The sequence below is a fragment of the Cladosporium halotolerans genome (genome assembly GCF_011745625.1).
Source record: "Cladosporium halotolerans strain TM138-S3 chromosome Unknown Sca8, whole genome shotgun sequence".
Classification (NCBI taxonomy): domain Eukaryota; kingdom Fungi; phylum Ascomycota; class Dothideomycetes; order Cladosporiales; family Cladosporiaceae; genus Cladosporium; species Cladosporium halotolerans.
Window position 1 is genome coordinate 503445 of NW_027191459.1, and position 12563 is coordinate 516007.

General features: G+C 53.1%; 5 protein-coding genes across 5 annotated transcripts; 3 read left to right on the forward strand and 2 right to left on the reverse strand.

Annotated features, from left to right (window-relative positions):
* Positions 1–220: 220 nt before the first annotated feature.
* On the reverse strand, positions 221–2619 carry WHR41_03313 (uncharacterized protein; the record flags this gene model as incomplete). Its single annotated transcript, XM_069371919.1, has 6 exons — positions 221–415; positions 476–858; positions 917–1274; positions 1329–1628; positions 1702–2381; positions 2439–2619. 6 exons carry the CDS (start codon positions 2617–2619, stop codon positions 221–223), a joined length of 2097 nt encoding a protein of 698 aa, XP_069231216.1.
* Positions 2620–3638: 1019 nt separating this feature from the next.
* WHR41_03314 (uncharacterized protein) lies at positions 3639–4946 on the forward strand (the record flags this gene model as incomplete). The annotated part of the gene is made up of 1 exon (XM_069371920.1): positions 3639–4946. One exon carries the CDS (start codon positions 3639–3641, stop codon positions 4944–4946), a length of 1308 nt encoding a protein of 435 aa, XP_069231215.1.
* A 743-nt stretch (positions 4947–5689) lies between these two features.
* WHR41_03315 (uncharacterized protein) lies at positions 5690–7619 on the forward strand. The gene is made up of 4 exons (XM_069371921.1): positions 5690–6093; positions 6211–6308; positions 6368–6645; positions 6696–7619. The coding sequence occupies exons 1-4, from the start codon at positions 5848–5850 to the stop codon at positions 7454–7456; spliced, it is 1383 nt and encodes a 460-aa protein (XP_069231214.1). The 5' UTR covers positions 5690–5847; the 3' UTR covers positions 7457–7619.
* Positions 7620–9638: 2019 nt separating this feature from the next.
* WHR41_03316 (uncharacterized protein) lies at positions 9639–11411 on the forward strand (the record flags this gene model as incomplete). Its single annotated transcript, XM_069371922.1, has 1 exon — positions 9639–11411. The coding sequence occupies one exon, from the start codon at positions 9639–9641 to the stop codon at positions 11409–11411; it is 1773 nt and encodes a 590-aa protein (XP_069231213.1).
* Positions 11412–11528: 117 nt separating this feature from the next.
* WHR41_03317 (uncharacterized protein) lies at positions 11529–12547 on the reverse strand. The gene is made up of 4 exons (XM_069371923.1): positions 12403–12547; positions 12170–12346; positions 11935–12112; positions 11529–11874 (listed from the first exon to the last, which is right to left on the reverse strand). The coding sequence occupies exons 1-4, from the start codon at positions 12472–12474 to the stop codon at positions 11690–11692; spliced, it is 612 nt and encodes a 203-aa protein (XP_069231212.1). The 5' UTR covers positions 12475–12547; the 3' UTR covers positions 11529–11689.
* Between the last annotated feature and the right edge of the window lie 16 nt (positions 12548–12563).

The following is a 12563-nucleotide window of genomic DNA, read 5'->3' on the forward strand; positions in this document are numbered from 1 at the left end:
TTCGTTCATGCAAGATGGTGTCCGAATTCTCTTCATCAAATCCTTGATTTGCACGGTTCATTTATCTATTAATTGGGCATTATGATGTTTTTGTTGATGATTGCTGCTTTCATCGTTTAAAAAGCGAGACAAGAGGGGTAAATCATGAGCATGTAAGACGAGCGCCCAGAGGTCCATCTTCATTGGCACCGTTACCGAATCGAGTTGAACTTTCTCTTCCTCAAAGCCAAGCGCTACCAATTAGAAGGGCCAGCGTGTAGAGAATCACGAAACCTCCGCGCCAATATCTCCAGCTCCCAAGCTTGGTTCTGTGTATACGCTTCGACGATTGCTTGGGGTAGGCAACACCTGATTTCGGGTCTCTATCCAGAAGTTCTTCGCGGTCCGGTACAGTCGGAGGGCATATGGCGTATGCCTGTGGGCAAAGCTGATCAGCAAATATCTTAATATAATTATCTCTGCTGGGGGAACTTACAAAAGGGGTCATCGCCGATGCAGTGGCCTGCAACCAGAACAAAGGCGGCCATCCCAGACGTGTGATTAGATAAACGAGCTTATCGTGGGTGGAATTTGCTGCGCCGATGATGTAGGCACTGCGTATCGTTTCCATACCGTCTGGTAAGAAGCAGCGGAGGAAGGTGAGTACCACACCTGCCACAATTGCCAGAATGAATAATAGGTGCACCCATGCCAGCTGATGAAAAATGATAATCCAAAGACGACGAGGCAAAGATGCTCTCTTCTCTTTCGACCGCTCATCCATTGCGGAAGCAATACTGCCAGTGGAAGTGAAGCCTGTCTTTCGGCCACCGAGCTTTGTAGGTAAGATGAATGATCGAACGTATGCAATAAGCACGTCTGCGGCATTGTCAGTCTCCTTCTCCGGGCAGACTAATAATTAGCGCCAATAACTCACATGGTGATATAAATTGTTCCAGATCAGTGTCGTAGGAGGGCAATCGGACGTCGAACTGATCATTGACACGGCGAGCGATCACTGCCAAGAGGACCTGATGAGACCATCGACACAGCATGTGGACCGAGACCAGACGGATGAGGATCTTGAGCTGCCCCATGTCGGACCAGAGAACGAAAGGGTAGCCGGCAAGCATTGTGAAAGGCAGAGCCAGATAGACCAAGCCCAATGGAGCCTGAATAAGGTGCTTCAAATCGAAGCTGATCCCAACAAGCCGCTGCCGCCAGTTGAGATGCCTTCCTATCTCACCAAAGAGACGGAGCTTGAACATCATCGCTGTCTGCACATGTCCCACAAACTTGAAAGTGTTAGCTCCGGCGACTTAACTGCAAAAAGTGCCGTGTGGACTCACCCATCGCGTGCGCTGCTTCACATGTGCGTTGTAAGATTCTGGTACAGAACCGTGCTGCAAAGCTTCTGGGATAAAGCAAGTCTTCCACCCAGCCCCCAATAGCTTGGCTGAACAGCAGACGTCTTCGGACAATGATTCCACAGGGAACCCACCGATTTCCTCTAAAGCCGCACGACGCATGACATAGCCAGAGCCTAGACAGTCCGAGTGCCCTAAAGAGTCGTGTACTAGCTCGGTAACTCCGCTGAACTGGTGCATTGTCTGGATGAGAGGATCGTTAGGCGGGCAATCGTAGAAAGTCTGATAGAGAGATCAAAGTTGTCAGCAGCAGTACTTCTTGATGCTTCGCCTTCGGAGGCTTTGCTCTTCATACCTGTGGAGGGCAAGCCATAGCCATCTTGTCATCGTTCACAAGATGGGGCAACAAAGCCCGCAATAGGTGGGGCTCCGGGATCATGTCAGCATCTATGCCAACTACGAATTGCGAGCCAGTCCAAATGTTGTTCCAAACCACTGGACTGCCTTCGAGCTCGTAAATGGTCGGGGATAGAGACTTGGCGATAGGTTTCGGCATCTCGTCCAAGTCTGGACTGGTGCCCACCAGTGTTGCAGCCGAAGATTTCTTGGATGGGTAATTGGAGCTGAGTTCTTCTCTAGAACAGCTAAACTCTTTGTGCCATGCCGGGTTTGCTAGAGCTTTTGAGAAGCGAAGCCCATGGTTGAGGTTGCCCGCTTTGTAGTCTTTGACGGGAGGTTTGTCTCGTGCGGTGTATATCAACTGCGGGCTAGTGATGTCTAGAGCTGTGACAGCGGCACGGAGCTCTTCAGATCCAGCATCGTCGCTCAAGAACACCCGATACCTCTCGACTGGGTAATCAAGATTGCAAGCTGCTTTAACGGTGTCCAGTAGTACATCGATATCCTCGCCACAGCAAGTGATGATCACGTCGACTGTTGGTACATCTTCCGGCCGTGTCCATGACAAGCGAAGTTGCGGTCGGTTTGGTCGATGAAATGCAATGCTTCGAAGTAGCACTGGCAGCTGAGTAGGCGCTGGGGAGAAGGTGGCGTCAGTGGGTGTTCGTTGCTCTGCTTTGGGTCACTACGAACCAAAGATGAGGAATTCAATGGCGACAAAGAACCAGGCAAGTCCCAAGGCATTAGAAGGCTCTATCGTCTCCTGTGCAATGACAAGACAGTAGATGCGGTAGGCAAAATACGCGGTGAACGTTAAGACGCTTAGAATGGCCGTTGGAGGCATTAGCCTCCATGCTTGAACGTCGAGCTGCATGTATGCTGTGAAGATGCCGTTTGAGGGTTGCAGAACGCCTGGAAAGTGTCTACCAGGAATGTGGCGGGGCACATGAGGGCATATACATACAAAACTGTTGAGCATCATCGATCGACGACTCCATGTCTCTAAGGTGCCAACTCTTCGACGTTTCACCCAGGCAAAGCCGACCCGAAGGTCTCCGGACGCCTTCCATGGTCTACTCGCTCTAGGACACGGCGCGGCTACAACTAGGTTGCGAAGATTGCTTTACATGATGCTTTGTGCTGGAATTGGTTTCGTGGCAACACTCTTTCCACAATTCCATGAATGGTTTTGGCATTAGCAGTCTGACTTGGGGCTCGACTCGGTATCCTTGGGCCACAAGGACAGCATCGTATAGACACATCCATTGTTGTTACACTACGGCCTTTTCTGTCGTATGCTCGATGCCAACGATGAGCCGCTTCACGATGACTTGTTATCCTTGATCCGGGCACCATTTCTATTGAAAATTTCAAAATCCCCATGCCCGCAATATACATGTCCGACTCATGTCTTTGCATTCGCGAAAGTTGGGTCGGTCTTAGAATGTGAGACTAGTGACCGGTCCCCATGGCGAAGGAGGTTGGGGTTGGGGTGTCACGGAGACGGGAGTCGTTGGACCCTGAGCATCGCTCGGGGATCGCGGGATTGCCTAAACGAGTCAAGCACCCAATGCCACTGTATGTCTATAGAAGGTACTATTCTTTGCAACCGCATATTCGGGAGCACTGTACTCTCATGTCGCAACTCAAGGACTGAAAGGCATACGGATGAAGACTCTCCAACTGCCGGTCAGCTGAGATGTAGATGTTCCGCCCAGCCGCTCAGCGACAGGCCATGCTCTCATCAAAACGCGGCCTCCTTGATTGTTATCCTCCGGCCTGTTTGGCGAGTTCACGCCGTGATTAGGCATAGCAGCTTGTCGACACGACCGATACTGCGACCGTGCTCCGTCTGACGCCTTCACCACGGCGCCCTTTCGACGCCGCCTAACAATGCGTGGCCGGCTGTTACCACTCGCTTTAATAGCCGGCTTCAGCACTCTCATCGCATTTTTCCTTATCCAAGGCATACCCGGGACTTCGACACCGCAAGCATTAGGATTAGGAGGGGCTTCTGGTCCTTCAAAGGAGGAGATAGCCAGCGGCAAGAACATCATACCAGACCTTCGAGCGTCTCCGCCAGATTCCGCCAAACTTCTTAAACCAGAGGACCTCAGCGTACCTGGCGCGCATCTCGAGTCGCCGTATCCTGAGGGACAAACGAAACCGCCGGGGAGCGAGTACACGAGAACATTGGTATTGGCTAGCACAAGATTGGAGAATACATCATGGGTCGAAGAACAATTGGCAGATATGCTAGCGCCCAGTGGCCCGTTGAGCCATGCCATATATGTGGTTGACGACAAGACAGCGCCGCTGCACCCTCCTAAGAACAAGGGACACGAAGCTATGGTATACTTGAGCTACATCATTGATTCGTACGATGAATTGCCGGATGTGAGCATCTTCATGCACGCCCATCGCTACGCATGGCACAACAATGAGCTCCTGGACACAGACGCGGTTGAGATGGTACGCAGGCTCAGTCCTGAGCGCGTCACCCGCTTAGGATACATGAACCTGCGCTGCCATTGGGATCCTGGCTGTCCAGACTGGCTACATCCTGGTGCTATAGAGGCCAACACAGCGAAGAAGGAAGAGAACCTCATAGCAGCCGCGTGGACGCAGCTCTTCCCTCTGGACCCCATCCCCACAGTCCTCGCGCAACCATGCTGTGCTCAGTTTGCAGTGAGCCGCGAGCGTATCCTCGCGACGCCCAAGCAGCGCTACGTGTACCTACGCGACTGGATCCAGCGCACTGAGCTTAGCGACTATCTCTCTGGCCGAGTCTTTGAGTACATCTGGCAGTTCATCTTCAGCGCCGCGCCGACGCACTGCCCATCAATGAGCGCGTGTTACTGCGATGGGTACGGTGTTTGCTTTGGCAACTACGATGTCTTCAATGACTATTTCAAGCTGCGGTACGAAATGAACGAATTCAAAGAAGAGCTCAGAGTGTGGTGGAGGAAAGCGGACGCGATCGAGCAGCTCAAGAAATATACTGCGGATGGCAAAAAATTGCCCGAAGATGCTGAGGTGGAGTTTCCTGAGTACGGGAGAGACGTTTGGCTTGAGAGAAAAATCGCGGAGATGAACGCTGAACTCAAGAAGAGGACAGCTGCTGCTATTGAGCTTGGAAAGGACCCACGACAGAGAGCTCTGGAAGCGGGTAGGCCGTGGAAAGAAGGAGATGGGTTCTGACCGTGCATTGTAGAATATTGTGAGATATGCAGCATGTAAGCAAATGATACGAGCGGTGGAATAGAGACTCGGCGATAGCAATAGGGTTGTTATCTCCGACTTCTCATCTCCGCATGCCTCGGAATGATCACTCGAATGATCAGACTTTTCATCTTCCTGTGCGCTCTTGAAGCGCTCGGCCGAGTTCGTTGTTTATGGACATTTTTGCAGCGCGGTGAGCAATCCGCCTGTGCTCCACCGAGAGCTCCACAGAGCTTGAATCAGCCCTACCGAAGCTCACGCGCTGAGGGTGAACAAGGTGAACTCCGCGTGTCCGAATAATCACTCACTCAATGCTGTTTTGCCATACAGCCACGAATGAGAAGCGTTCCTTCTCCCTCGAAAACATCAGATCCTGCTTTTGTGGCGCTTAGGGCTGACATTCACCGTATCAGCTGGAGCTGACAAGCTCGAGGGGCTGATTCTGTAACATCCCCAATCTAGGCATCCTCGTGATAAACTCCTAGACGTGAGAGTTCATGTATGAATAATAAGCGAATGCAGTCACTAGGCCCTTACGAGCACGCGATCACCGGTGTCGAGAAGCAGAGAAGATGCGGCCACTCAGAAGCGTACCTAGTAGCAGTTTTCGCGGTCTCGCGTTCTCGGCTTCGGGCCTATCGGGTTTACGGACGTCCGAGGATGCGCGGGATAAACTCATTTCATGGACGCATCATCGTACCTTTCACTTATAACGGCTGGCCGTTCTTGGATAATCAGATCTTTCATCAACAGGGTTCCGCCCGATTTTGTCGCTCCAAGTGCTAACTGCGCGTCCTGCACAAAAGCGGTGTACGACCTCACTTCCCCGTCCGCGTCCCATAACAGACCCTCTTGGCAAGGCTTGGCCCCCTCGCGCGTCATGGCCGTGACAGAGACAACCCATCAACAATCGCCGGAGCTGCATCCCGACGAACTCAAGCCTTCAGATGACGTGTCCTCCAGCGCGACTGGCCACGATGAGCCCTACGAAAAGACCGCAGAGGCAGAGGCCGGGCTCTCGCAACCAAAGCCTCCCGCTGGACCTCCGGGAGGTCCTCCACCGAATGGAGGATTGACGGCATGGTTGCAGGTCTTGGGAGGCTTCTTCCTGTTCTTCAATACTTGGGTACGTATTAGCTTTCGTCATTTTGTCGACGAGCGTGCATTTTGTTGTCCTTGTAATATTGCATATTAGGTGACGACAACTCACGGGTTGCGAGCTTTGTGCTAACGCCTATCGCAGGGAATCCTGAACACGTTCGGCGTTTTCCAAACATATTATGAGTCTGGCGAGCTGTTTCGGGAGACCTCATCAAATATCTCATGGATTGGATCTGTACAGTAAGCTACTATCAACACCTCCCTGCGGCCGTCTTGAACATATCTAATCCCATTCCTAGATCAGTATGCGTTCTTTTCGTCGGCTCCGCTACCGGGCCCGTATTCGACCGCGGACACCTTCGACTGCTGCTCCTTATCGGTAGTTTCGGTGTTGTCTTCGGCTTCATGATGTTGAGTCTGTGCAAGGAATTCTGGCAAGCCATGCTTGCCCAAGGCTTTTGCATTGGCTTGGGTGGCGGCATGCTTTTCGTGCCATCGGTCGCCATCATGCCGACGTATTTCAACACTCGGCTTGGCCTCGCAATCGGTCTCGCAGCATCCGGCAGCAGCATGGGAGGTGAGTCAAGGCCCAGCGGCAACGGATTGAGCATCGGCTGACCCTTCCAGGTATTATCTACCCCATCGTGTTCTACCGTCTGCTTCCGCAGATTGGCTTCGGTTGGGCCGTTCGAGTCCTCGGCTTCATGGCGTTGGCCACGCTGCTGATTCCCATCTCCGTGATGAAGATGCGTGTCCAGCCGCCTAAGGCTCGTTCGCTTTTGGACACCACCGTCTTTACTGACTACACGTTCATCCTCTTCGTTGCTGGCGCCATGATAGGTTTCATCGGTCTCTACGTGGAGCTCTTCTATATTTCCTTCTTTGGGGAAGCGACAGGCTACACGGATTCCTCGATGTCATTCTATCTGGTTCCAATTCTCAACGCCGGATCCGTCTTTGGTCGTACATTGCCAAATATGCTTTCCGACAAGATCGGACCGATCAACGTGATCATCCCTGGTGCCGTCATTTGCTCTATCCTGGTCTTCTGCAATATGGCCGTGGACAGCCTCGGTGGCATTGTGGTCCAAGCTCTGCTCTTCGGTTTCTTTTCAGGAATCTTCATTGCATTGCCTCCGGTCTGTTTCTTCAGCCTCACGGCAGACAAAACAAAGCTAGGAACCCGTCTGGGAATGGGTTTTGCGGTCATCGCTCTCGGCGTCCTTGCTGGTGGTCCAGGTGGTGGTGCTATTCTTCAGAGCGATCCTAGCAACCTTGACTGGAAGGGAACATGGGCTTACAGCGGAGCAACTCTGATTGCAGCTGGCGCGATCTTCTTCATCGTGCGATTCTTGAAGGTTGGAGCGAAGGTGGTCACAAAAGTTTGAGAAAATTCAATGCGGGCTGGGTTTTTACTATTGTTCTGATACAATAATCACATTGTCTATACCCGCTTGGCATAGCATATCAGGCGCTTGGGCTAGAATAAATCGCTCCACTCTCTTCTTAAGTCAATAGATTTACATAGTATCGAAATAAGGTCCCACTGAATCCGTACCCGTCCATGATGCCATCATTTTTGACTCGCGCCCTGTAAGCTCTCCGAGCCTGAGCGCAAGCAGATGCTGGCCATGTGAATGGCCACCCAGGCGCGATTGTGCAGACATCGAAGTCGGCGCAGTATCCCTCCTGACAATGTTGCTGATGAGAACCTGTGAGGAGATGGTGCGTTCAATGGGAGAACTCTCCTTCGCCTCAAGTTGCCCTTGGATGGTGGTTGCAACTGGCATTCACATGCTTGCGTAGCTCCGTTGCACATTTCACATGCAGATCTCACGTGACGAGCAGAGGCCTCTAAATTCTCCGCTCAATTTGGCCGAGTATTCACATCAACTCTTCTACCCGCGTGAATTCTTGTGCGCTTCCGCCGCATCTGCTCAAACATCTTCCGAACCGCCTGGCCCTTCCTACACCTGGCAAACATCCCTGGTATACCCAACAACTACCACTTCCCATAACCCCAAATCCCGACGACCATGCCACCCAAGGCAACCTCAAACACGCTCTCCGACCGTGAGGTCAAGCTTCTGCGCAACATGACTCGCTGCTTGAAATCCAAGCCAGACGTAGGCACGGCTCTCTCAGTCAGTACAGATCACTGCTGACGAGAAACCAGATCGATATGGAGAAGTTCAGCACCATGTCCGGCTTTGGCAGCGTGTCTAGCGCTCGCTCCAACATCTCCCGCCTTTTGGCCAAGCTTGCGGGCAGTCAGCTTTCTCGCAGCACAGCGTCTCCGACTAAAGGCGCCGAGGAGGCTACTACTGATCCTGATGCTGCGGTCGCTGGCAAGAAGAAGGGAGGTGGCCGTAAGCGCAAGACTGGTGAGTCTGAAGCTTCGTCTTGGGATATTCTGATTCTGTGCTAATGCGTCAAGACTCGGTCGCCGACGATGAGGACGCCACTACCGCGAGCCCGGTGAAGAAGAAGGCCAGCCCGATCAAGCGTAAGGGCGAAAAAACTCCCGAGGTCGAAGGAGAAGAAGAAGACAGTGAAGAGCCGCTGCTCAAGGATGAAGAAGGCGTCGACGAGGATGTCTGAATCGACTGAAACCGGCTGATGCATCTTTACGGTGATCCTTGCAACAACCAATTCCAACCAGGAAATGGTGTTATTTCCGTTTCCTAGTCCGTGACGAGAACATGGGCTAGCATTACTTCATGAAATCCATGAAATCCAATCCGAATCCTGAGCTTTTCGATGCCTCTGGTTTCTTGTTCGCCAGCAACGCTTGCAGACTAGAATTCTTGCCTCGAGCCTTCCTTCTTCCGGGAGCTTTTGCTTGAGTCGGCTCGGGCGTTTGCCCTTTGGACAGGGGCGGTGTCACTTCTTGAGTTGGCTGCGTAACTGGCGTCGGCGCTTGATTCGCTTTTGCTTCTGCTTTTGACAGAATCGCAAGTCCAGGATCTTTTCTGGGAGCAACCGGTTTCGGACGCGCTGTCTTTGGCCTTTTTGCGTGCTGTATGGTATTTTCGGTGCCACATGCTGAACATTTTACACACTTCGTGGTTATGCGTGCGGCGCTGATACGGTCCTTTCGTGTTTGTCTATGTTCTGCCGTTTTGACTGGCTCACATGACCACCCAACGAGTAGGTGCCGAGCACATGCGGTGCAGTCATTATACGGATTTTCCGTTTCTGTTCGTGGCAACTGAGACCAATCTCTCGTGGCCGCTCTGATGTACGCAGAGACAGAAGGAGATGACACCGCTAACGTGTCCGACGCTTTTGCCAAAAAGCGCAGACGAGTGTCAGTCTCTGTTGAGGTCATATTCGATTTCTACAGCAATAGCCGCGCTGCAGTGTCACATGAATGCGATTATCTTAGGACATAGAAATGTTCACTTCAAACTTGAGGTCATGTGAGAGCGCGACGCGGGGGTTTCCGCTTGGCGCGACTTTCTTGATATCAGACGCCGTGCTTTCGCGGAATCTTAGCTCACAAACGATGTAGTTTCTCACGCTTCCGCGTATCTTTTGGAGGATACGCTGCTCTCCAAACCACCGGTCATGGCGACGACAAATGTCGAGCTCAAGGAAGAAGACGGCGTTCGGCTAGCAATTGAAGGCTGCGGCCACGGCACGCTGCACGCCATTTACGCCTCGATCGAACTGGCCTGCAAGGTCAAGGGATGGCCAGGAGTCGATCTGCTGATCATCGGTGGTGACTTTCAGTCTGTCCGCAATGCCTACGATCTCAACTGCGTGGCCATGCCCGCCAAATACCGCGAAATGTGCGACTTCCACGAATACTACTCTGGCGCGAGAGAGGCGCCGTACCTCACGGTCTTCGTTGGCGGCAACCACGAGGCCAGTAACTATTTATTCGAGCTCTACTACGGAGGATGGGTTGCGAAAAACATTTACTACATGGGTGCTGCGAACGTGGTGAGACTAGGGCCGCTGAGGATTGCTGGGTTGAGTGGCATTTGGAAAGCGTACAACTACCGAAAGCCGCACTATGAGCGACTCCCGTACAACGAGAGCGACATCAAGAGCATATACCACGTCAGGGAGATCGACGTGCGGAAATTGCAGCAGGTGCGTACGCAAGTGGACATTGGAATCAGTCATGACTGGCCGCGAGGCGTTGAGTGGAAGGGCGATTGGAAGCAGCTGTTCAGGCGGAAACGACATCTAGAAGAAGACGCAAGGAGCAATCAATTGGGCAGCGTCGCAGCGAAGCTGGTCGTGGAACGCCTGAAGCCAAGATGGTGGTTCAGCGCGCATCTTCATTGCAAGTTCTCTGGTATCATCGACTACGCCGAAGATGGCTCCATCATTAATGGGGATGACCCAAGACATCAGCCAACAGCTGCCAGCATGCCTCCAACACCAGCACCGAGGAACGAAGACGAGATTGATCTGGATCTCGACGACGATGAACCCCAGAACCCGACAACGCTTCCTAGCGCAAATGGAGCCTCGAGCGCTGTTCCAAAGAACGCAGATGAGATTGATCTCGAGCTGGAAGATGACGACGATGCTGGTCAAGCGCCTGTGGCTCCTGGACAGGGTCTCGATGGTGTCAAAGTGCCGGTTCCCGATGATCAACCACAGCAGACCAACTCAGCGCACGCTAATCTGCTGGAATCCGCGCGATCAGCCTTGCCTGATTCTTTCAGACGCCCACAGCCTCACGACTCTGCTGTTACAAAAACACCACCCGGCATCACGAACCGCACCACAGAGTTCCTCGCTCTCGACAAATGCACTCCCGACCGGGACTTCCTCCAACTGATGTCCATCCCCTGTACTAACGACAGCCAACTCTCCCGCCCGCTCCAGCTGGAGCATGACAAAGAATGGCTTGCCATCACCCGCGCCTTCGCGCTGCACGAACCGCTCCTCCTCGGCGAGCCCAAATTCAACACTCCGCAAGCAAAATCCCCAAGCGAGTATGCTGCTCTGATTGACGAATCTCTCGCCTGGATCGACAGCGCCAACATCGACTTGCGCATCCCCCACGACTTCCAACAGACCGCGCCGGTGTACGACGGTCAGGATTTCCGGGCGCCCCAGTATCAGCGCGACGCCGGCGGGCTGAAGGAGTACACGAACCTGCAGACGGCCAGATTTTGTAAGTTGCTTGAGATTCCCAATCCGTTTGATATTTCAGAGAACGAGCGTGTTGCGAGGATGCAGGCTGGGCCTGGGCCGGATGAAAATGAGCGCTCGGGCCGAGGTGGAAGAGGTCGTGGTGGCTTTGGTGGAGGGCGAGGACGCGGGAGAGGAGGTGGGCGTGGTGGGTTCAGAGGCCGCGGCGGCTCCAGAGGCCGGTGATGTTTGCGGAAGCATTTCGGACCTTAGGCAGCGACTTCTGAGTCCTGTGGCAGAATCTACTTCGGAAAAACATGGCATGACGATGTCAAAGGTACACAGTAGGTTCGATTTTCTAGCAAACTGTCTACCGGAAAATCGGAAATTTCAAGACCCTCAATCACCTTGACAAACGTCTGGCATTGCGGCGGCACCCAATACCAGTCATTGTCGCGCAGCTGATCCTCCGACCCGCTTCCCAATCTTCAAAGCAATCAAGGTCTGGCTAGAATCGCTAGATCTCAATTGGTGGTCGGATCAATCTCCGGAAGGCATGCCGCAAGAATGTCGCCGCTCGCATCTTGCTCGTCGCTGGGCTCGACCTCTGGCTCCTGCTTGACTTTGGCCTTGCTTGACTTCTTGTCTTTCTTGGGCTTCTTGACTGGAGTCTCAGCCGGGCTGACGGCGTCTGCTTCGTTGTCGCTGGCTGCTCATGGGTTCGTTAGCTGGGTCGAAATTTTGATGTGGCGAATGAAGATGGACATACCAGCCGACCTCTTGCGCTTGCCAGGCGTACCTTTGGCCGGGCTCTTGATCGGAGACGGAGACTCGCCAGTTGCATTGTTGCCGGTCGCGATGAGCTTGTTGCGGACAATGGTCCACTGGTCGCGGGCGTACTTGGAAGTCTTGAAGTTCGCGACGCGCGCGACTTCCTCCCAGTTGGTCTACAAGAGTAACGTCAGCAGCTGCGACGAATGAGTATGGTTGCGCGCTCAACTCACAGTTGCCTTCATGACCTCGACGGTCGATTTAAGCAGAGCGACCTGGCGCTCGGACAGATCGATCGGCTGGCCGTTGGGCGTGGCGACGAGCTTGTTCTTCACGATGGTGTACTGGTCGCGAGCATACTTGGCCGTTGGGAAGTCGGCTTTGGTGGCAATAGCAGACCAGTCCGGTTTCTGTGAGGAAAGTCAGAGATGTGAGCGTCGGAGCGCGAGGGGAGGGCGGTGCCAACTTCAGTCTTGGAGACCTCGACATAGGCTCTGAGGAGGTCTTGGTGCTTGGCACCCAATGCTACGGAAGGCATTGCGCGTTTTGATGTTTGATGGGTGCAGGTTGTTATAGGTTGGAATTTATTTGGTGTGAGAAGAGTTGGAAGTGGGTTGAAGAAGGGAA